Source organism: Mercenaria mercenaria, chromosome 16 (genome assembly GCF_021730395.1).
Source record: "Mercenaria mercenaria strain notata chromosome 16, MADL_Memer_1, whole genome shotgun sequence".
In the NCBI taxonomy this organism is placed as follows: Eukaryota; Metazoa; Mollusca; class Bivalvia; order Venerida; family Veneridae; genus Mercenaria; species Mercenaria mercenaria.
This window is the reverse complement of record NC_069376.1, coordinates 60,036,562-60,061,524: the sequence shown is the minus strand read 5'-3', so window position 1 is coordinate 60,061,524 and position 24,963 is coordinate 60,036,562. Positions and strand designations below refer to the sequence as shown.

At 38.2% G+C, this 24,963-nt stretch overlaps 1 protein-coding gene across 1 annotated transcript in view; it reads right to left on the bottom strand.

The window, feature by feature from the left end:
* LOC123540767 (YTH domain-containing family protein 3-like) overlaps positions 1–20,251 on the bottom strand; it is a 28,013-nt gene extending 7,762 nt beyond the window's left edge. The window contains exons 1-4 of the mRNA XM_045326035.2: positions 20,034–20,251; positions 19,868–19,892; positions 18,129–18,217; positions 5,056–6,489 (exon numbers count right to left, since the gene is read on the bottom strand). Coding sequence (XP_045181970.1) covers positions 5,056–6,489; positions 18,129–18,217; positions 19,868–19,892; positions 20,034–20,054 — 1,569 coding nt within the window. The 5' untranslated portion in view covers positions 20,055–20,251. The remainder of the gene's footprint in view (positions 1–5,055; positions 6,490–18,128; positions 18,218–19,867; positions 19,893–20,033) is intronic.
* Between the last annotated feature and the right edge of the window lie 4,712 nt (positions 20,252–24,963).

The following is a 24,963-nucleotide window of genomic DNA, read 5'->3' as shown; positions in this document are numbered from 1 at the left end:
ACCAAATATAGCAATTTAACAAGTATATGAAATCTAAAATGCGAATTTTTAACAAACAGATCTATCAAAAATAATCATCTCAAACAAACCAGTTTCTGTTGAAAATTTCTGATTATTAGTTTTGCGAGTGACATGGGCACTAATGTGTTTACATATATATTAATATATATATTAATATAAAAGTTATCAGGGGATTTCCCCCTGCTACTGTAGTATGAAGCTATAGCTAATTTATCTGTAGCAAAAAAGGTTCTGGGATCCTCTGTACTTTTCAAATTCTACCTTCTACTGCAATAATTAATGAAACCCCTGAATTGTATACAAATGACTACACCGTTACCAATTCTGTCCCATTCTAAGTAACTGAACAAAGCATAATGCCAGGCCAGAGTTGCATCATGAATTTTTTATTGCACAAAATTTGTAACAGGAAAAGAAAGCAATGCAGTCCTTCCATTGCCAATGTGCATTGATAGAGATTGTGAAAATGTTCTCACATGTTAAATATTTTGGGAGTGATTAGAGTATCAACAGGACACATGCAGAATAATATTCTTGCTATGTTTCATTACCCTAGGTCAAATACGTTTTAAGTTATGCTTGACACAAAGTGAGACAACCCAGACAGACCGTGGCAAAGTTTTGGAGGGTATAAAAAAGTTGAAAAACTGTTTATTTCTTGCAACTGTAAAGAAACAATGTAAACATTGTATACAAATGACTACACTGTTACCATATTCTGTTCCATTCAAAGTAACTGAACAAAGCATAATGCCAGGCCAGAGTTGCATCATGAATTTTCTATTGCACAAAATCTCATAACAGGAAAAGAAAGCAATGCAGTCCTTCCATTGCCAATGTGCATTGGATGTAGACTTTAATGAATACAGATGGTGAAAATTTCACTATTATTACATTTTTGGTACTTTATTCAATAAATATAAATATTAACTTTTTTGTATTGAGAGGTTTTTACTTGCAATATACAATTTTCTGGCAGCATCATGTATTTAGTGCAGATAGTCATGTTACTAAAAATAGGAACAAGTTGTTTTTTCCAACATTCTGTACAATTTCATTAGTGGACTTAACTTACTATGCAAGAAATTTCTTGAAATAATCAAAAATTGATTTAAGTTGAAAATTTTTCTTTGGATTGGGATTTTTTTGCTTCAAATTAGGAACAAGAGCTCCACGAAGCGGGGCAATATATGCCAGAAGGGTAACATCAGAGGATGGAAGCAAAATTTAAAGAACTCGACTGTTGAAGCTCAAAGGACAGGAACAACAAAGGGAAGAAATTCCAAAAAATTCACAGAAAAGTGGTCTCGGTTTTTCCCTACGGCCAATAATAAAAAAGTTTCAAAATAACCTATTTATAGTAACATAGAAGGGAAGTAATTCAATTTTTTTTTACTGTTTTACTGTAAGTGAACAAAAAAGGATCTGCAAAATATAAACAAGAGCACTGCAATGCAGAGCAATATACACAAAGTAAAGTCATATATGACCTTTGACCCCGTGTGACCTTGACCTTGAAGCGAGTCATCTGAAACCTGCACTCTGCATGTCGTCTCGGTGTGGTGAACATTTGTGCCAAGTTTCTTTGAAATCTTTCAAGCAGTTCAAGAGTTACAGAGCGGACATAAAACAAAATGATATGACCTTTGACCCCAAAGTGTGACCTTTGGCCTTGAAGCGAGACATCCAAAACATGCGCTCTGCCAATCATATCAGTGTGGTGAACATTTGTGGCAAGTTTCTTTGAAATCCTTCAAGGGGTTCAAGAGTTACAGAGCGGACATGAAATTGCTAACGGACGGACAAACAGACAGACACCGAGAGGTATGACATAATACGTCTCTTTGGGCGTATAAAAATGGAGCATATTTGGCATAGGAAATGGGGCCAATCTTCGGCCCCATGAGACAGGTGGAAAAAGCCCTGTGGAAGAACCACTGTCCTATAAGCCAGACGGTTGCCTTTCTCACATTAACAATGTAAGCAAGGTTTCAAATCAGCAAATTCCATAACAAAAATGACAAGGACATTTGTAACTGGGAAAATGACCACATAATACTAATAGTATCGCCCTGAAACAACCACTGAATACAACTGTTATATTAACTTATATAAAATGATTAAAAGTATAAAATCTAAGTAGGCTCTCATCCTGTAAATTCCATTAGTTTAATCTCCTCAGAGTGTAAAATGTAATAAAACAGTACAGGAAATAAAAGCAGTGACAGTCCTTTGAGAAATATATACAGTACAAGTTTAAACAAGCCTCAGTAGTTACCTCTATACTTGAATGTGCTGCATAAGGTCAAAATTTCAAGAACTAGATGTGTGTCCATAGGACACAGGTGCCCCCCACTCCTGCCACTGTAACATGGTTTAATGACTCGGGTTAAACAATTTTTAAGATGTTTGAAACACAAACTTTTAAGAACCTTATGTGTATTTTTCACTTAGTTGGCCATAACTCTGGCCTAGCTGAGTAAAATGATTAAATAGAGAACACTTCATAGGCTATAAAAAATCCTCTAATGTTTTATGATTCTAGGTCAAGTACATTTTAACATACATGTTTCACAAACTTTTTTTTTAGTAAGTCTGGACAAGAAGTCTGGTCTTGTGTAGTGAAATAATAAGTGTAGGTAAAATATTTTTGGAGCTATGCGCGACAAAACATTAAAATGACAATTTTTTCCTAGGTCAGGGGCCATTACTCCTACAATACTGAATGAATCCGGACGCGAAGCCCCAGGTGCACAACTGCACATGCTGACCAACATTCCTGTAAACTTTGGTGACTCTAGGCCAAATACTTTTGGAGCTATGCGCGACAAAACGTTAAAACGACCAATTTTTAACTAAGTCAGGGGCCATAACTCCTGCAAGACTGAATGAATCCGGACGCGAAACCCCAGGTGCACAACTGCACATGCTGACCAACATTCCTGTAAACTTTGGTGACTCTAGGTCAAATACTTTTGGAGCTATGCGCGACAACATTAAAATGACCAATTTTTAACTAAGTCAGGGGCCATAACTCCTACAATACTAAATGAATCCGGACGCGAAACCCCAGGTGCACAACTGCACATGCTGACCAACATTCCTGTAAACTTTGGTCACTCTAGGTCAAATACTTCTGGAGCTACGTGCGACACAACATTAAAATGATAATTTTTTTTACTAAGTCAGGGGCCATAACTCCTACAAGACAATGAATCTGGACGCGAAACCCCAGGTGCACAACTACACTTGCTGACCAACATTCCTGTACAGTTTTGTGACTCTACGTCAAATACTTTTGGAGCTAGGCGTGACACAACATTAAAATGACCAATTCTTACAAAGTCAGGGGCCATAACTCCTACACGACTGAATGAATCCAGACGCGAAACCCCAGGTGCACAACTACACATGCTGACCAACATTCCTATAAAGTTTTATGACTCTTCGTCAAATACTTTTGGAGCTAGGCGAGACACCACATTCTCAAGAGCAAATCTATATGCCCCCACCACTCGTGTGTGTGTGTGTGTGTGTGTGTGTGTGTGGGGGGGGGGGTCACAAAAATTGACTGTGCCTATTTGCAGATAATAGATGGTGAATCTGAACGGTAATGGATTCATCATGGGCCAATATGATCACAAGATAATCTTGCTATTTGAAGAAAAGATGCGTCATTTTACAAGTGACATGCCATGGCAGTGTAATGCCTTCGCCAAACATCAGGGTAGTCCTGTACTTGCCTGTGACCTTGAAGGAACAGATAAGACTCTACAACGTGACACGACTCACCATACTTAAAATATGTGTAAAGTTTCATTGAAATCTCTATAATAATTAAAAAGTTATGTGTTGTCCAGATGCACAGACAAACTAACACCAACCACAGTGGAATTACCATATATATTGCTCCCATTTGGGGTCATAAATGAGAACTAATTAGCAGTTACATGGAAACTCCCTCAGATCTGTCAATAATTTAAAACAACTGTCAATTACTATCAGCTGATTGTACAATATATTTACATATGGCATGCTATATATAGACCAAGCATTAATTATTGATAATTTCTCAGTCTTCAACAAAATTCCTGAAAACTGGTTTAAAAACTTTTTGCAAATGAAACACCAATTGTTCTTTTTCAACTGTCATAAAATCTCAACTGGAAAACATTCAATTTTTAACAACTTTTACAGTTCAACAATAAAACAGATATATTTTCACTGTTGACGAATAAATAATACTTTAGCAAAGTTCTATTAAATATCTGTTCATTTTTCTGACAAGCTGAATTATAACTTGCTTGTAACTAGACTGTAAACTGCTAATCAAAAATGCAAATTTAGATGTCATGGCCCTAAAAATCTTCAGTTTATAGTAAATTTAAAGACAATCAATGGAACAAGGCGAAGGTATATATGTAAAACCTTAACGTTCTTGGTATAATAAGACAAGTAAATTAAATGCAATGTACAAAAAAACACTTATATTAAACAGCATGCTCGGATAGCAGTCAAAACCTTTTCCTGTCGGTCAAGAAAATATCAAGTGGTGAACAATTGCAGGCCTTTTTTTCATCAATTTGGGAATGCCACCGACACCGGTGGAATTGTGAAAATGCTCTCGGAAATTGTCTTAATTGGGACAATTTACAAATTACCAAAATCTACATAAATGTGTTTTTGTGTGAAATATTAATGAAATGCATTTCAGTAATTGTTCAACAGTATCATAACTTACCTAAATATACATACAAATTAGCAAAACTATCTTAAAACAGCAAAAACCCTAAAAGGTATAATCATTTGGGAATTTTAAATTCAACTTTGGGAAAAAAACATACTTTTTTGCATTGGGATTACCTCCTTTTACCGGAGGTAGATTTATATAGGAAAAAAGCCCTGAATTGCCTAATGCCAAATAATTCATCAATTACTTTCATGCCCTGGAGAAAAACAGTTTTGACCATCACCCAGCAATCCATTTGTGGTGAACAATAAGAAGTATTATCCCATTTCTTCAGGATTACCTACCGACTGAGGCTTTGGTCTTGCTGGAGGACCCTGATCTTCTTCCTGGCGTTTCTCATAGTGACCAAAGTCATCAAAGATTGACGTTGTGTGCTTATAGTTATGCATGATTTTCAACACTTGTTTGCCCTTTTCTGGTGGCACTTCCTGTGTGTCACGCGAATTTGTTACTGGCTTGTTCTCATTATTTTCCAGACGGATGTGCCTCAGCTGACTATTTGGCACATCCTTCACATAGATCCACTTCACTTCAATCTGTCCCTTCCACTTGTCCTGTGCCCACACACCAGCACTCTGACTATAGTCTACCATGCTCATCATCTGGGCTACACCACAAAAGTGACCAGAACCGTTCACACTGTACAACAAGTACACAGGGCCCTTTGCTTCACGTTCTTTGAATGCCGCGTCCAGTCTTTTATTTCCATGTTCAGTGGAACACCAAATGCTATACTTGATTGAACGATGGATGTCATCCTCAGAGTAACTCTTGATTATGAAGTATCTAGCCCCCTTAGTATTGATTGCAAAATCTTTAGGGTTATACTGATTTGCTGATTTCAACTTTTCTAACACAGGGTGAGCAGTGCCAATGACACCACCGGATGAAGGAGCACTAATAGTAGAGAGTCCAGCATTTCCAGTTGAAGAACTAGGTGGCGGATTAGAATTCCCAGAATTTCCAGCACTACTATAACTTGTTGCAGAACGTGCAGATCTTGGTGCACTCCAAGTCCTTGGCTGCTGGGGTGCAGGCTGCCTGCTACCCCCTGCCGCAGAGTTCTTGTTACTATCCCAAGTTCCAATGTCCAAGTTGTTTTGTCTACTAGGATTCACTGGTGCACGAGGAATAGATCTGGGCTTCTGTGGCTGAGGACGTGCGGGCTGACTTGCAATAGCCGCCCACGAGGTTTTTTTTGGTGCTTGAGAGGAACCAGTATGTTGAACATTTCCAGTCTGCATTGAAGGGTCCATGGAAGCATGCTGAAGTTCATTAGATGGACCACCTTCAATTTGATTTTCCATACCAATGTTCATGCCTTTCAAACCCTGCTCCATACTAGCTATAGCAGGATCACGTTCCATGTCACCGTTCATTGCAGAATATGGGTCAGTGGGCACCATATTATCCATCCTGTAATAATCCTCTGTTGTATACCCTCTAGCGTCTTTACGACCTTGACCTTGTGCAGTTGCATTTTGTCCCCAATATTCACTGGGCTGATATTCACCCCAAAACTGAGGATACCCGAAACCACTAAACATTCCATTATAATCATATCCCCCCACTGCCGAGAACATTGACGTATCACCGCCATTTGACCAAGCACCATCACCAAGTCCTTGTCCAAGATAGGGAAACGACATTGAGGGATTGTAATAGTTCGGCATAAAGGGGTCAGTTATTGGACTCGACATTGTTCCTGGTCCGTAACCCTGTAAACAAAAAGCATCAGATAATTAAGATTTTCAAAGGAATCCAGCAAAACTACAATGCAGTCTCGGAATAGCACTATAGAACAATCATTTTGCTTCATGTTCGTTAATGCTGATGCATCAACTTTGATACATACAAATGTAATCTATTGCACTGAACAAAAACAAAGACAGCGTGCTCGACTATTTCAATCCTGGATAGTAAAACTGGGCGCATTTGATGAAGCTGGAGCTGTCACTGGAGAGTTAAATGACCCCAATGTAGATGGAGATATTGGATAATAGCTTGAGTCTGTGTCAAAAGTATTAAGTAATAAGAGGGATAAAGATCATGTGTATCAAAACATTAAATAAGTATAATTCTATGCAAAAAGGGGGCATAATTCATGAAATATTGGAGCAAGAGTGATGCACCTTGTGTCATGTGATAAGGTTGATGATGTGGAACAACTACTTCAAGTTTTATTCAAATCCATTCTGCAATAACTGAGATATAGCGAAAATGCATCAAAATTAACTTTTAATTCTAAGCAAAAGGGGGCATAATTCATAAAAAAAATTGGTGCAGAGTTATGGACCTTGTGTCATATGATGTGGGTGATAAGGTGGGACAACTACTTGAAGTTTGATTTAAATCCATTCAGTAACAACTGAGATAGAGTGAAATTGCATCAAATTAACCTGAAATTATAAGTAAGAGGGGATAATTCATGAAATACTGGTGCAAGTTACAGCCCTTGTGTCATATGATGTGAGTGATGATGTTGAACAACTTTATTTTATAAGTAAAAGGGGGGATAACTAGAAAATGCTTTTGTAAACAAGAGGACCATGATGGTCCTGAATCGCTCACCTCTTCCCACATGACCCAGTTTTGAGTATGACATCGTTTTTGACCAGCTTTCATGAAGATCCCATGAAAAATGTGACCTCTAGAGTGGTCACAAGGTTTTTCTATTTTTAGACCTACTGACCTAGTTTTTGACCGCACGTGACCCAGTTTCGAACTTGACCTAGAAATCATCAAGATGAACATTCTGACCAACTTTCATGAAGATCCCAAGAAAAATGTGACCTCTAGAGTGGTCACAAGGTTTTTCTATTTTTAGACCTACTGACCTAGTTTTTGAAGGCACGTAACCCAGTTTCGCACTTGACCTAGATATATTCAAGATGAACATTCTGACCATTTTTCATGAAGATCCCATGAAAAATGTGACCTCTAGAGTGGTCACAAGGTTTTTCTATTTTTAGACCTACTGACCTAGTTTTTGACCGCACGTCACCCAGTTTCGAACTTGACCTAGATATCATCAAGATGAACATTCTGACCATTTTTCATGAAGATCCCATGAAAAATGTGACCTCTAGAGTGGTCACAAGGTTTTTCTATTTTTAGACCTACTGACCTAGTTTTTGACCGCACGTGACCCAGTTTCGAACTTGACCTAGATATCATCAAGATGAACATTCTGACCAACTTTCATGAAGATCCCATGAAAAATGTGACCTCTAGAGTGGTCACAAGGTTTTTGTATTTTTAGACCTACTGACCTAGTTTCTGAAGGCACGTGACCCAGTTTCGAATTTGACCTAGATATCATCAAGATGAACATTCTGACCAACTTTCATGAAGATCCCATGAAAAATGTGACCTCTAGAGTGGTCACAAGGTTTTTCTATTTTAGACCTACTGACCTAGTTTTTGACTCCACGTGACCCAGTTTCGAACTTGACCTAGATATCATCAAGATGAACATTCTGACCAACTTTCATGAAGATCCCATGAAAAATGTGACCTCTAGTTGGTCACAAGGTTTTTCTATTTTTAGACCTACTGACCTAGTTTTTGACCACACGTGACCCAGTTTCGAACCTGACCTAGATATCATCAAGATGAACAATCTGACCAACTTTCATGAAGATCCCATGAAAAATGTGACCTCTAGAGTGGTCACAAGGTTTTTCTATTTTTAGACCTACTGACCTAGTTTTTGAACGCACGTGACCCAGTTTCGAACTTGACCTAGATATCATCAAGATGAACATTCTGACCAACTTTCATGAAGATCCCATGAAAAATGTGACCTCTAGAGTGGTCACAAGGTTTTTCTATTTTTAGACCTACTGACCTAGTTTTTGACTGCACGTGACCCAGTTTCGAACTTGACCTAGATATCATCAAGATGAACATTCTGACCAACTTTCATGAAGATCCCATGAAAAATGTGACCTCTAGAGTGGTCACAAGGTTTTTCTATTTTTAGACCTACTGACCTAGTTTTTGACTGCACGTGACCCAGTTTCGAACTTGACCTAGATATCATCAAGATGAACATTCTGACCAACTTTCATGAAGATCACATGAAAAATGTGACCTCTAGAGTGGTCACAAGGTTTTTCTATTTTTAGACCTACTGACCTAGTTTTTGACCGCACGTGACCCAGTTTCGAACTTGACCTAGATATCATCAAGATGAACATTCTGACCAATTTTCATAAAGATCCCATGAAAAATGTGACCTCTAGAGTGGTCACAAGCAAAAAGTTTACGGACGCACGGACGCACGACGGACACTGCGCGATCACAAAAGCTCACCTTGTCACTTTGTGACAGGTGAGCTAAAAAGCGCATGTCTCCCCCAATGCAAAGTCCTATAGGCAAGAAGTCAATAGGGGTCAGGAGCGAAAGTCAAACAGACACTGATGGTTGGCTGCAATAGGGATCATCTACTTGGCATGTCCAATCATCCCGCTAAATTTCAACAATCTTGGCCTAGTGGTTCTCAAGTCACTGTTCAGGCTTCTGTGACCTTGACCTTTGATCAAGCGACCTCAAAAATAAATAGGGGTCATCTACTCTGCATGTCCAATCATCCTCTTAAGTTTCAACATTGTAGGTCAAGTGGTTCTCAAGTTATTTCCAAAAAATGATTTTACATGAACAGGCCACTGTGACCTTGACCTTTAATAGACTGACCCCAAAATCGTTAGGGGTCATCTACTCTGCATGACCAATCATCCTATGAAGTTTCATCATTCTGGATCAAGTGGTTCTCAAGTTACTGACCGGAAATGGTTTTCAATGTTCAGGCCCCTGTGGCCTTGACCTTTCACACAGTGACCCCAAAATCGTTAGGGGTCATCTACTCTGCATGAACAATCATCCTATTAAGTTTCAACATTCTGGGTCAAGTGGTTCTCAAGTTACTGACCGGAAATGGTTTTCAATGTTCAGGCCCCTGTGACCTTGACCTTTAATGGATTGACCCCAAAATCGATAGGGGTCATCTACTTTGCATGTACAATCATCCTATTAAGTTTCAACATTCTGGGTCAAGTGGTTCTCCAGTTATTGATCGGAAATGGTTTTCCATGTTCAGGCCCCTGTGACCTTGACCTTTGATGGAGTGACCCCAAAATCAATAGGGGTCATCTACTCTTTATGACCAATCATCCTATGAAGTTTCAACATCTGGGTCAAGTGGTTCTCAAGTTATTGATCGGAAATGGCTTTCAATGTTCAGGCCCCTGTGACCTTGACCTTTGACGGAGTGACCCCAAAATCGATAGGGGTCATTTACTCTTCATGATTTTCAATGTTCAGGCCCCTGTGACCTTGACCTTTGACAAAGTGACCCCAAAATCAATAGGGGTCATCTACTCTTCATGATCAATCCTCTTATGAAGTTTCAACATTCCGGGTAAAGTTGTTCTCCAGTTATTGACCGGAAATGGTTTTCAATGTTCAGACCCCTGTGACCTTGACCTTTAATGGATTGACCCCAAAATCAATAGGGGTCATCTACTTTGCATGTACAATCATCCTATGAAGTTTCAACATTCTCGGTCAAGTGGTTCTCTAGTTATTGATCGAAAATTGTTTTCCATGTTCAGGCCCCTGTGACCCTGACCTTTGACAGAGTGACCCCAAAATCAATAGGGGTCATCTACTCTTCATGACCAATCATCCTATGAAGTTTCAACATTCTGGGTCAAGTGGTTCTCAAGTTACTGACCAGAAATGGTTTTCAACGTTCGGGCCCCTGTGACCTTGACCTGTAATGGAGTGACCCAAAAATCGATAGGGGTCATCTACTTTGCATGTACAATCATCCTATGAAGTTTCAACATTCTGGATCAAGTGGTTCTCAAGTTATTGATCGGAAATGGTTTTCAATGTTCGGGTCCCTGTGACCTTGACCTTTGACGGAGTGATCCCAAAAACAATAGGGGTCGTCTACTCCAGCAGCCCTACAACCCTATGAAGTTTGAAGGTTCTATGTCAAATGGTTCTCCAGTTATTGCTCGGAAATGAAGTGACGTACGGACGGACGGACGGACGGACAGGGCAAAAACAATATGTCTCCTGGGGGAGACATAATTCATTAAGTATTGGTACCAGAGTTATGGACCTTGTGACATATGAAGTGGGAGATGATGTGGAACAACTACTTTCAGTTTGAACAAATCTATTTAGTACTAACTGAGATAAAGTGAAAGTGCATCAAAACTTTAACCTGAAATTCTAAGTAAAAGGGGGATAATTCATGAAATACTGGTGCAAGTTACAGCCCTTGTGTCATATGATGTGAGTGATGATGTTGAACAACTACTTTAAGTTTGAATCAAATGCATTTAGTAAGAACTAAGATAAAGTGAAAGTGCACCAAAACTTTAACCTGAAATTCTAAGTAAAAGGGGGGTAATTCATGAAATACTGGTGCAAGTTACAGCCCTTGTGTCATATGATGTGAGTGATGATGTTGAACAACTACTTTAAGTTTGAATCAAATGCATTTAGTAAGAACTAAGATAAAGTGAAAGTGCACCAAAACTTTAACCTAAATTTCTAAGTAAAAAGAGGGATAATTCATGAAATACTGGCGCAATTTTACAGCCCTTGTGTTATATGATGTGAGTGATGATGTTGAACAACTACTTTAAGTTTGAATCAAATGCATTTAGTAAGAACTAAGATAAAGTGAAAGTGCACCAAAACTTTAACCTGAAATTCTAAGTAAAAGGGGGGTAATTCATGAAATACTGGTGCAAGTTACAGCCCTTGTGTCATATGATGTGAGTGATGATGTTGAACAACTACTTTAAGTTTGAATCAAATGCATTTAGTAAGAACTAAGATAAAGTGAAAGTGCACCAAAACTTTAACCTAAATTTCTAAGTAAAAAGAGGGATAATTCATGAAATACTGGCGCAATTTTACAGCCCTTGTGTTATATGATGTGAGTGATGATGTTGAACAAATATTTTAAGTTTGAATCAAATCCATTTAATAATAACTGAGATAAAGTGAAAGTGTACCAACACTTTAACCTGAAATTCTAAGTAAAAAGGGGGTTAATTCATGAAATATTGGCGCCAGTTATGACCCTTATGCCAAATGATGTGGGTGATGATGAGGGACAACTATTTTAAGTTTGAAGTAAATCAATCAAGTAATAACAAAGATAAAAGAGAAAGTGCATCAAAACTTTAACCAAAGTCCACACGCGAAGGACACTGACGCCGGGTCGAGTAGGATAGCTCTCCATACTTCGTATAGTCGAGCTAAAAACAATATTTTTACATAAATTTGTGGCTGAAACCGAAACAATAATGGGCTGCTGCATCCTTCAGAACTAACATTCTCTCACCTTTCACCTTCAGAAATGTAAACCCTCAATCAATCAGCGGCCAAAAAGTATGTAACTATTCAGTACACTACACTTCGAAAGATGACTTTCAACATAACATGTAATTTGACAAGATTTCTGTGCATGCAAGCCAATCAATAAATTTCAAGTTACCCCTGAACCTGTTAGCAGGAAGATCCATGACACAGCTAACCTGTAATGTTACTTAATGCATGAATAATTTTGCAATTCAAGTTTGCTTAATGATATGTTCCTCACCATTCACTGTCTATAAAACATTGTCTGAATTCTGATAAATATATATTCAGTGATTTTCTTTCTTCTTACTTAGTAGGGACAGTTTATATAGGGTTCATACAGACTCTCCATGAAAAAAATTTAGGACTTTTTTTCTTATTTTTTAAAAGGACTATTTTATCAATATTAAATCTTATTTAACCCCAGTTTCACACATCAAACTGTCTCAATTTCATTCCAAATGATATCTATTGTCCACTTCACTCAACCACAATACTTACTTATTCCGCCAAAATTTATTGGAAACGCACATATTTCCAACAGTTTTCACATCTATAAACTACCTTAAACAGCCTATCGGAAAATATGGACGCTTAATACCAACTTCAGGTAAGCTAGGAACCATTAACAATACATCTGCCGCCCAGGTTTGACCCAGGCATAAATAATGTATATCCCCATTTATACATTTATGGTCTGGACACCAGATTCAGAAAATCAGAAGTTGTTATCTACAACTACTGGTAAATCTAAGCAGTAAGTACATTGTAAATCGTGAATTTTCAGCAGAAAGTTTATTATCTGAGTTTTCAATTTTACTGGAATGTATGTTGTCTCATGTGTTTTGCTTAACAATTTTACATGTCAGTTTATTAAATCTGTTTGTCTATCAGTTTTTTTTTTTATGTTTTTGCAGATGACATTTTACTTATTTGATTTTTTTTTCAGTAAACTTTTTTTACTATCCAAGATGAAACTTTGCGGAACAGGTCATTGACCCATGTACATTGTCTATTGTAGACTTTCTGCCAAATTCGTAGCAATTGATTTGACAAGTGTGCATGTGAACTTTGTTACATGGCATAAACAACGAAGGCTACTAATCTAAAGTTATGGAAGTGATCCTGACAAAAGTTTGGTGATCAGTGATCTACATTTGTGTAGTTTCCTGGAGATCCTTCAATAGGTTACTTGACACCAGCGGTTCCACTAGACCTGAAAACCCAAGAGTCCCAGGACCCTTGGGTCTAGAGCTGCAACGATTCACTTAAGCTCGATTCGATTCAATTTCGATAACTGATATGTCGATTCCATTCATTTATTACTTATTGCTGCTACTTAATATTTAAAGGATGTTTAATCAATGCAATATATATATGAAAAACTAGGTAGTAATTCATCAAGAACAAATTTTAATTTTAACTTCCTGTTGACATATTTTAAATAACGAAAAAAAAAAAAACCATCACAAGTTCATATACACTTCAGAAACTTGTCTTGCCGACTTAAAATAAAATTTATCTTACTATCTGTTGATAAAATTTATCATAACGATTTGTTGGACATCGATGGAGTGTTTCCTTTCATATGCTACATAAGATTGGTCGTACTGCCGGACATGGTGTAACTTACATACGCATAAACACATTTTACATGTGGCTTTTAGTTCTGATCCCCCGCGGAAACCAAAATGTTCCCACACCCTTGATTTGATTTTCTTCGGAGCGTCTTTCAGTATGGGAGACGCCATGTTACTTGTATAGTCTAGTAAGAATGCAAATCTATCATTGATTGGATGCCAGATTTACTACTGACCAATCGTACGCCGCGTAAAAAAAGTCGACATGTGTAGAATGCGGATACAACGGGGCATTTGCGGCATGCATATTTAAAATGCGGATTGAATCGAACTTTGAGGTGACTGTATCGAATCGAATCGGCGAGTTTAAAACCGGTTTTTTGATGCACCGGAGCGAATCGTTGCACCTCTACTTGGGTCCAAATTTTGAAGGGTCCTTTTCCAAAATACAGGAGTCCTGTCCCAACACGTCGATATTATTGACTAACTTTTCTTATGTAGTAATACGCAACTGGTATACATACAATAAAACCAAACCATGTTACAACATAATAATAGAAATGTCTATTTCAGGCCACATTGTAAACTAATGTTTAAATCAAAATTCATGTTATATTGATTAGGTCTTGCATCAATATTTCATTAACAGAAATGTGCTATAACACTCTTAAAAATATATCCAAAATGTACTATCCGGATACTGGTACACTTTTGGAATGTGTCTGAAAGCAGTTTTTGCTCAGTTAATTTGACACATTAGGGTAAACCCGAGACAGTTCCTCAAATTTTGATGTTACTTATCATAAAACAAGAGTGCCAGAATGTCACAATATACGACCGTCACAGCAAATTTCTTTACTCTAGCACCTGTATTTGCTAATGGAATTTTAATTTTGTGGTTGTTTAGTCATTATTGTAATTCTTTTGTTTTGCTAAGTCCACAAAAAAACTCCTTACCAGGTAGAGATACCTAAAAATACACCAAAAATTCGGAAGTAAAATCTATGTTGTACCACAGAAGAGTGGTCTTGGTTTTTTCGTATGGTTAATTATCAAAAAGTTACAATATTAGTTATTTATAAATAGTAACAACTATGGGAAGCAAATCCCCCCCACCAAAAAAATATAAGTCCACATAAAAATCCTTACCAGAGATAGGTCAAAATACACCTATATATTGGATGTAACTTGCATGTTGTACTACAGAAAAGTGGTCTTGATTTTTCCCTACGACTATTAATGAAAAAGTTACAGTATAAGCTATTTATAGCAAAACAAAGGGAAGTTATTCTAAAGAAGGGACCTTCGCATGACACTCCGTCTCATGATGGTGTACAATTGTACCAGGTTACATCAAAATCCGCCCATGCATAAAGAAGAAATGCTCCGGACGTCATTCTTGTATCTGACCTATGGCCTCTAAGTGTGACCTTGACCTTAGACCTTGGGACCTTGTTCTTGCACATGACACTCTGTCTCGTGGTGGTGAACATTTGTGCCAAGTTATATCAAAATCCCTCTATGCACGAGGTGAAATGCTCCAAAGTTTACATTCTTGTATCCTTTGACCTCTAAGTGTGACCTTGACCTTAGACCTAGGGACCTGGTTCTTGCGCATGACTTTCCGTCTTATGATGGTGAACAATTATGCCAAGTTACATCAAAATCCCTCCATGCATGAAGAAGATATGCTCCGGACAAAGTCATTCTTGAGTTTGACCTTTGACCTCTAAGTGTGACCTTGACCTCAGACCTAGTTCTTGCGCATGACACTCCGTCTCATGATGGCGAACAATTGTGCCAAGTTTCATCAAAATCCCTGCATGCCTGAGGAAGTTAAGCTCCGGACAAAGTCTGTGGGCGCTGCCCACCAGGGGTGTTCCCATATAACGTCATGTTTTTCAAATGGACGTATAAAAATTGCATTGTAAGTCAGCTGTTTTAATGAATTTTGGAAAAATTGCATTGTTGTTGTTGACATCGGGTGTTATTAGAATTGATCATGAACAGACATTCTAAACTTATTTTTGCTTTCGAAATTCATTAAAATTGGCGGATTTTCTAGTTGAAATTACAGAACGATCAGTAAACAATGGTCTAATTTAAAGGTTGCATGAAGAAATCTTGCTGGGCAATTTTCATGTGTTCGGCTTACAGATAATTTAATAAATGGCGCCTTTTTGACAGTACACAGGGTCAATATGCTTTATCATTAATTTTAACACTTCTTTGATTCTCGTTTCCTGTGTGCACGCGCCGGGACATTTGCTGATAAAACAAGAGCTGTCTCCATAGGATGACACATGCCCCCGCACTTTGAATGAATAGTTATGGCCGATGTTAGAGTTTAGGACCTTTGACCTACGGACCTGGGTCTTGCACGCGACTTGTCGTCTTACTGTGTCACACATTCATGCGTAGTTACTTGAAAATCCATCCTGGACGACAAAGATATGGACCGGACACGCCCATCAATGCACTATCATGAAAAATGACCTTTAATGTCTAAGTGTGACCTTGACCTTTAAGCTACGGACCTGGGTCTTACGTGTGACACGTCGTCTTACTGTGGTACACATTCATGCCAAGTTATTTGAAAATCCATCCATCGATGACAAAGATATGGACCGGACACGCCCATCAATGCACTATCCTTTAATGTCTAAGTGTGACCTTGACCTTTGAGCTACAGGACCTGGGTCCAGCCATCGATACCAAAGATTGGAACCACACGAAAAATTGCGGACAGTAACCGACAGAGCGCCCATAATGCACATCACTTTAATATAGTGTGACCTTGACCTTACTACGGACCTGGGTCTGCAGGACATGTCGTTTACTGTGTACACATTCATGCGTAGTTACCTTGAAAATCCATCTGATGACAAGATATGGACGACACGCCATCATGCACTGATCCTTAAGTCTAAGTGTGACCTTGACCTTAGCTACGGACCTGTCTTGCGACACGTCGTCTTACTGTGGTACACATTCATGCCAAGTTATTTGAAAATCCATCCATCGATGACAAAGATATGGACCGGACACGCCAAACTATCATGACAAGACTGACCTTTGAGACAGACGTCTAATGTGACAACATATGACTCCCTTCGGGGGCATAAAATGGACCTTAACGCTATGTGACCTTGACTTAAGCTACGACATGGTCTGCGCGCGACACTCGTCTTACTGTGGTACACATTCATGCCAAGTTATTTGAAAATCCATCCATCGATGACAAAGATATGGACCGGACACGCCCAACTATCATGAAAAATGACCTTTAACGTTGAAGTGTGACCTTGACCTTTGAGCTACGGACATGAGTCTTGCGCGCGACACGTCGTCTTACTGTGGTACACATTCATGCCATTATTATGAGGACACGCCCAACTATCATGAAAATGACCTTTAACGTCTAATTGACCTGACCTTGAGCTACGAGACCTGGTCTTGCGCGCGACACGTCGTCTTACTGTGGTACACATTCATGCCAAGTTAAATATTTGAAAATCCATCCATCGACGAAAGATATGGACCGTAGACGCCCAACTATCATGAAAAATGACCTTTAACGTCTAAGTGTGACCTTGACCTTTGAGCTACGGACCTGGGTCTTGCGCGTGACACGTCGTCTTACTGTGGTACACATTCATGCCAAGTTATTTGAAAATCCATCCATCGATGACAAAGATATGGACCGGACACGAAAATTGTGGACAGACTGACAGACAGACGGTTCAAAAACTATATGCCTCCCTTTGGGGGCATAAAAAAATCGTCGAGGCATGTCCCCCCACCCCCGAGTGACGTACAGGCAAGTATCATGCCGGGTCCTTGAGCGTCTTTTGAAAATCTCCCGGGTCAAATGGAACCCCTGTGACACTCAAAATTCGCCTTTAATTGGTCAAGAGGGATAGTAATAAGTCAGCAAAGGTCATGTGCTAATCAATAATTATGTGAGGTTTGGGGATTCTGACTCAGTCACTTGAGAACATTTTGAATGATAAACATTTTATATTTCGAATGGAGGGAAGGGCGAACAGTCATACAACGCCTAATCTATATCCCCTCACCAAGGATCGTAAGACTGCTATGTATGCATAATAAGATCACTTTGGCAAAGACACTTGGCTTAACTATTTGACATTTGATGTACAAGTGCGACTTTGACCTTGAACCTAGCGACCAGTTGTGCTCTCTGCACATTGTGTTGACGAGGCTTTTATGAAAATCTTGCTGGTGGTTAAAAAGATATGTACATGTGAGTGACCAATAGACGGCCATGCGTGACTCCTGTATAGCACCTAAAAGTACCTACTGGTTTAACAATATGTTTTTAAATCCTTTTCATGGCTATACATGTAAAATAACAATCTTTATACCTGGATAGGGGGTTGCTGTTGCTGTTGTTGCTGAAGGTATGGATCAAATTCCTCGTCTTTTACCCCATCTTTGATTGTGCCATTTGATACTGCAATGACAAATGGATCTCAAATGTATTTGTGAAAATTCTGACATTTGGTTTAAATTAATTTACTTTTAAATTTAAAACGAATCAATCTTGGTTTCATTTTCATATCTTTAGATTTCATTAGGCCTAAAAAAATTGTTTCCGGTAACCCGACCCTACCTCGTTAAAACTTGCCGACCCTAGCAGTTTTTTATATAAAGATTCCTATTTATGATCAGTAAGCGTGATCGCGGACGCGGTTCCAGAGGGGTCATTGCATTGATACGAAAATGCAATATGTTGCTTAATTATGAATATTAATTATGAAGTAATATCATCCAACCAGAAAAAAGAAAGGGTTTTTAAAAGGTGATAATGCCTTTTTTGAAATCTGCACCACGCTACAATTCCACAGATTTCAGGAATAACTGCAAAAAAACTACTATATAAATATTTCACACAATTATAAATGATCAGATATATGTTGATACCAAATTCATTAAAATCTCTATTTATAAATACAAAGTCGTTTTTTCAAGCACATGACATGTTGATGAAGTTGCCGCCGTCTTGAATATTTGAAAACATACACCAGTATGAAAATAAGTTAGGTAACAGCTGATAGATAACTTAACAATAAAGATGTAAAACTTATCGCATTTTCAATGAATCAATTAAAAATGCAAGGCCCTAGTTATGTTTTAATAAATACTTTGTCAAAATGTTTATATAAGGCCTAAATTTAACTTAAAATTGCCTGGTCACAAGTGTCACATACGCCTAAATTTCTAGTTGAAATTTGCGCAAAATACATTCGTTCAACTAAATGTATGATATATGAATACAGGCCGACTCGGACCATGGCTGATTCGGACCAAATTTACTTGGCTTATTCGGCCCAAATTGTTTAAGTTTTCCTGACACTAATGTCATGAGTAAAAATAAAATTTAAGAGTATTAAGTTTAATGTCTGATGCAAAGAATAATTAAAGTCCTTATTTAGATGCATTTTAGTTTGTCAACACTTCTTACCTGCTTGTACGGTGTATATTTTATGTCTTTACTTCAAGTTAAACCTCTATATAAGCTATAATCAACATTATTTTCTGAAATTGCTGAATCATCCAAAATTTATGGTCATTATTGACTGTTAAATAAAAGTTTGTGGTCTGAATCAGCCAAAATATATGGTCATTATGTACTTTTATTCGAAGTATGTGGTCCGAATCAGCCAAAATATTTGGTCCGAGTCAGCCATGGTCCGAATCAGCCATGGTCCGAATCAGCCTGTTTCCTGATATATTATTCTTTTGCATTTTGGGTTTATATTTGTCTAACATTGACTTAAGATAATAAAAAAGGAAAAAAAAAGTTTAATTACAAAAATGAGTTATAATGGTAAAATAACAGATTGTAACTTGGTATTTCCGAAGATCGCTTCAAATATGTTGGACTACCAAGTTCCTTTGTATAAGCCAATTCACATGATACCATCCCGGCAACTGAGTATGTGAACCAATGCCAACTGGGCATAAAAGTTCATTACATTTAATTGGACATCTATTTTACCTCAAGATCTGTTAACATATCTCGAAACATTAGATCTAATTTGTTCAACTTCACCGAGGCAAATTTCAGGAAAAATATTCACATCACATTTAGAATACCCACCTTGGTTAGGCTGACCTTTGCCTCTCTGCAATGACATCACATGAAATAAAGAATAAAACAGCAATAAACATTTATCAATAAATGAAAGAAACAAATTCACTGAAGAAAGGTCAATTCAATTCATGCCGCAGTCAACATTGATCACGCCTGTCCGCCATCTTTTTACCTGATCAACACTCGTAGACATTCCACAGAGTTTTTGGCACTAATAGTCTAGATATGATACAAAAATAGTCTTTAAAGTTTATTTGGGATATTGTTTGGTAAGAGGACAGCAGCCCTATGTTGTTTTATTGTTCATATAGGCACAAAAAAACACAAAAACGTCCAACAAGTTTCTTCCTCGATCGTGTAACAATGGCGGCGAGTACGCATGTGCCTCGCTCCCGCGGACGACCACGTGATATCCTTGTTGACGTCAGCAGAACGATTTGGTAAAAGTAACACGGAGGACAATTTTTCGGCGCCCCGTTTGTTTACAAAATGTAACAATCCAAGAAGGACGCAAAACTGTTTGACTACGAAATAAAAGAGAGTCAGTTCGAGCTTCTGTCCCGTCAAGTGAGAATAAGTAATCTGTGTATGGGTGCTTATTTCACACCACCAGGGAAACTTCTTCTTCTCCTCCTTTATAGAACAGATACCATCACCTGGCATATACTCGTACTGGCACTTGACAAGTTATGTGGTGTTAGAAAGTTTTTACAGGTACATAACGTGTTAGTTAATACTATATTACAATGCGTCTAAGAACTACCCAGTACAATCTAAGCGATCGAAGCTCTACAGACTGCAGTTCCCTCTTGAAACTGTCACTGTCTAGGGAAGGCTGTTCCATAACCTGATGGTGTCTGGGGAAAATGATTAGGCCTACTCATAGTTGAGGGTCCAGGCAAAAAGACTCCAGGAATCTCCTGTCATGACATCTGACTGCGGTCAATGGGATGAGGTGTGAAGTGGGCACATGCACTAATCCATGGACAACCCTGTACATCATGGTGCTCTCCATTCCGTGAGTGAAGGCCACTGAAGATCACGGAGCATAGGTCTGACGCTGCTGGTCCGACTGTGGTCAGAGAAGACCATCCGTGCTAACCTTCCCTGCACCATCTCCAGTTTCTATATATTTTCCTGTGTATTTTGTATTTGGAATTGGAACGTCCTCTGTACCTTGCACCTTTTCTCCAAAAATATTCTGGAGGAGTTACACATAATGCTACTGGTGTTGACTATAGAGAAGCCTAAATACAAAAGGAATAAATCTATCTACATGTAGATGTTACTGCTGAAAAATCATTGAGGATTATAACTAGCAGGGTGCAAAAAGTTGTTAAAATAATTTAATAGTTAGATGTTAATTATGTGCAAAGTTACTATAGAGAAAATAATAAAACCTCTACAATACTATTAGTAGACTTAAAATTTGAAGAATGGATGGAGCCTCTCGGCAAAGATTTTCAGGCTGGGGCTAGATGGAGTGCTTAAAGGGAGACTATCCCCAAAACGTATACTCCTAGGGAAGAAAAAATTAAGATAGTACTTTGCCCCTGAGTAAGGTATTCTGTAGTTCTGGTTTCTGGTATGCATGACATGTTGATGATCAAAATAAACAAGGTGGTTATAAATTTTGTACATTTTAAGAAGGTATAACAGCGCTGTTCAAGGGTTTGTCAGTTTAGGTCTGCCATATTTATATTTGGCATCTCATTTCTGGACTTGTCCACTTGCCTAAATTAAATATTTCTGCCGTGCAACAGTATGCTGTTGTGCTCTAATATAATGTCATATAAGCTGTCTCTTTTACATTTTATTTGTAGCTTTTACATTCTTTTTATCAATCAGTAGAGTATTTACTTCAGCAGTTATATGAGCCGCACCATATAAGAAAACCAACATAGTGCGTTTGCGACCAGCATGGATCCAGACCAGCCTGCACATCCGCGCAGTCTGGTCAGGATCCATGCCTGTTCGCTTTCAAAGCCTATTGCAATTAGAGAAACCGTTAGCGAACAGCATGGATCCTGACCAGACTGCGCGGATGCGCAGGCTGGTCTGGATCCATGCTGGTCGCAAATGCACTATGTTGGTTTTCTCATGGTGCAGCTCATATTGTTAATATGCTTTGTCCACGGTATGTAGTAGCTGATAGTCCACACTGGCCATAGCTTTCGCAGAAGCGGTCCTGTTTTCCAACGCCGCGGCAGTGGACGAATCGTCGCAGAAACGGTGGATAAATATGGCCGGGTGAATGTATTTCCACTGCCATTGGAAGTGTTCTAATGAGTTTCTTATTTTTTTCATATTTGGTTGGAAACAATAGGTGAGACAGGAGCCCACATATGTACTTTACCAGCCACAAACTCTTGTTCAGTGCAAGCCTTTTCCATCAATGTAAACACTTCTGTACAGTTTGATGAGGGACTGCTGATTTTGTAGAATTTCAATAAATATTGTAGAATTTTTATACAAAACGACCCTTTATTACGTTTGCATTATAATGTAAGTATGGCACTATCAAACATCAACCATTTCCTCGTATTCCGTGAATAATTTGTCAATGCAAGTATATGAAATAATTGACACCAAAAATGATTTCAACGCAGTGGGTGGTGGATACAGTTGCAATGCAATTACGGTATGTCCGATTCCTTTAATGTCCGTTCTGGGCTTTAAACTTACCTAAACAGCACTTTTCCCTGGATTTGATTTGGTCATGACCATTAAATCACACTGACTAGTAACTCAAGAATCCTTATATATATCTCCGATCCATAGTTGTGCTATAGAGTGAGTTGGGTATTACCCCATCATTTTAGTTTGAAAACTGAATTTGGTATTCTAAAAGCTTTCTTTATTAACACGATTTGCCGGAATGCTAAAATTCTTGTCAACATTCTTATTTATTGCAGATAATAGTTATACATCGAACAACTCGCGATAATGTCATTCTTTTTTTCCCACGTCCTGTTCCCGAATCGAGGTAGGCTTACTACTATGAAAATAGTTAGAAATAATGGATTTTTGCCTTTTCATCTTTGTGAAATTTCTTTTCGCCACAGAGCATAGAGAAGCTTATTTTTAGTGCATTATATAAATATCAATTAATTATGATACATTCGGAATGCATCGTTGGGCAACTGTTAAATCCTGCAGGGACATGAACTGTGATACGCATGCATCTGAATGACATTCTACAAAGAAGTTTTGATGCGCATTAAAAGAAATTTTACTTTTTTAATTGGGTATTTACGCTGTTGCTCTTGATCACTGTGAAAATTAATATCTGATGTCATATAATAAAACACTTATTGAAAGGCTTGCCAACCGATCGTCAAAACTATTGTCAATTGTTTTCCTGTTTCCTTTCCTGTTTAATTTATTACATATTTACTGAAGGTAATATTTCTATTGTATTTTTTTGCGATTGTATAAAACAGAGTACATAATATTCAACATTTACAGTAAATGAGTGTTTACAAATATTTCGAAAGAAAAAGGAAAGAAATGTATGTACCATCGCAAAAATGAATCAGAGCACAAGGTCCCTAATGTTTGAATGACACTGTGACCTTTTTGAGAGGTAGTTGAAGTTCTAGCCTTTTACTTGTCCTATCATGGTTTTTATCGTCCTTTGTTAGACGTTGGTAATCTGTTTCGTTTAGTTTCCAATAATCATATAAGAAATTTTGATTTTTTTTTCTTGTCATTTTGAAATCTGGTGGTATAATTCTGAAAGAACAGCATATTGTAGAAGTAAAGATAAGTGAACCCAATTATAAATCACAGCCTTTAGACGTCTGGTGGGTCGGGTTTTGGTACATTTACATTTTGTTTGATGCTGTGTGTAGCTAAACGTGAAAAAGTAGGTACAAGGCAGTCTGAAAGACAGCTGCATCCCCCCGCAGTTATGGATAGTGAAAGGGTTAATAGTATTGGGTGGAAGCATTGACGTTGTTAAGTATATTTTATGGTTCATGTATGACGACATAAATGAATTTGTTCCAAGCGAGAGATCGCAGGAATAAGTTTAATATAAAAAGAATCATGAGTATACAATTCATCAGTGAAACTCTGGCAAGTAGATCGGTTACTGAATATGACTCATCGGGTTTGCAAACCATCTCAATAAGGTGAACACTTGACCAAAGTTTCAAGAAAATGCTTCAAGTGGTTTAGCAGAAAAGGAGGGGACGGGAAATTGAAGGCTCAAACATTTGAGTTGTGACATTGACCTTGAGCTGGCATGGGTGAATTTTGAGTACTGCAAATCGTCTTGATAAGAGGAATATTACAGCCAAGTCATAGTAAAATCCTTCAAGGGGTTTAGGAGATACAGAGCGGACACAAAATGTAAGGCTCAAACATTTGACTTTGAGTTGCAACCTTGACCTTGAGTCCACATGGCTGACTTATGAGTTCTGCACATCGTCTTGATGAGGTGATCATTTGCCCAAGTTTCATGAAAATCCTTCAAGTGGTTTAGGAGATACAGAAAGGACACAAAATAGAAGGCTCAAACATTTGACTTTGAGTTGCGACCTTGACCTTGAGTCGACATGGCTGACTTATGAGTTCTGCACATCATCTTGATGAGGTAATCATTTGACCCAAGTTTCATGAAAATCCTTCAAGGGGTTTACGAGATACTGAGCGGACACAAAATGGAAGGCTCAAACCTTTGACCTTAAGTTGTGACCTTGACCTTGAGCCAACAAGGCTGACTCACGAGTTCTGCACATCGTCTTGATGAGGTGATCATTTGACTTAAGTTTCATGAAAATCCTTCAAGGGATTTAGGAGATACAGAGCAGACACAAAATAGAAGGCTCAAACTTTCGACCTCGAGTTGTGAACTTGACCTTGAGCCGACATGGCTGACCCATAAGTTCTGCACATCGTCTTGATGAGGTGATCATTTGACGTAAGTTTCATGAAAATCCTTCAAGGGATTTAGGAGACACAGAGCGGACACAAAAATGGAAGGCTCAAACCTTTGACCTTGAGTTGTGACCTTGACATCGATTCAGCATGGCTGACTAATGAGTTCTGCACATCGTCTTGATGAGGGGATTATTTGACCCAAGTTTCATGAAAAT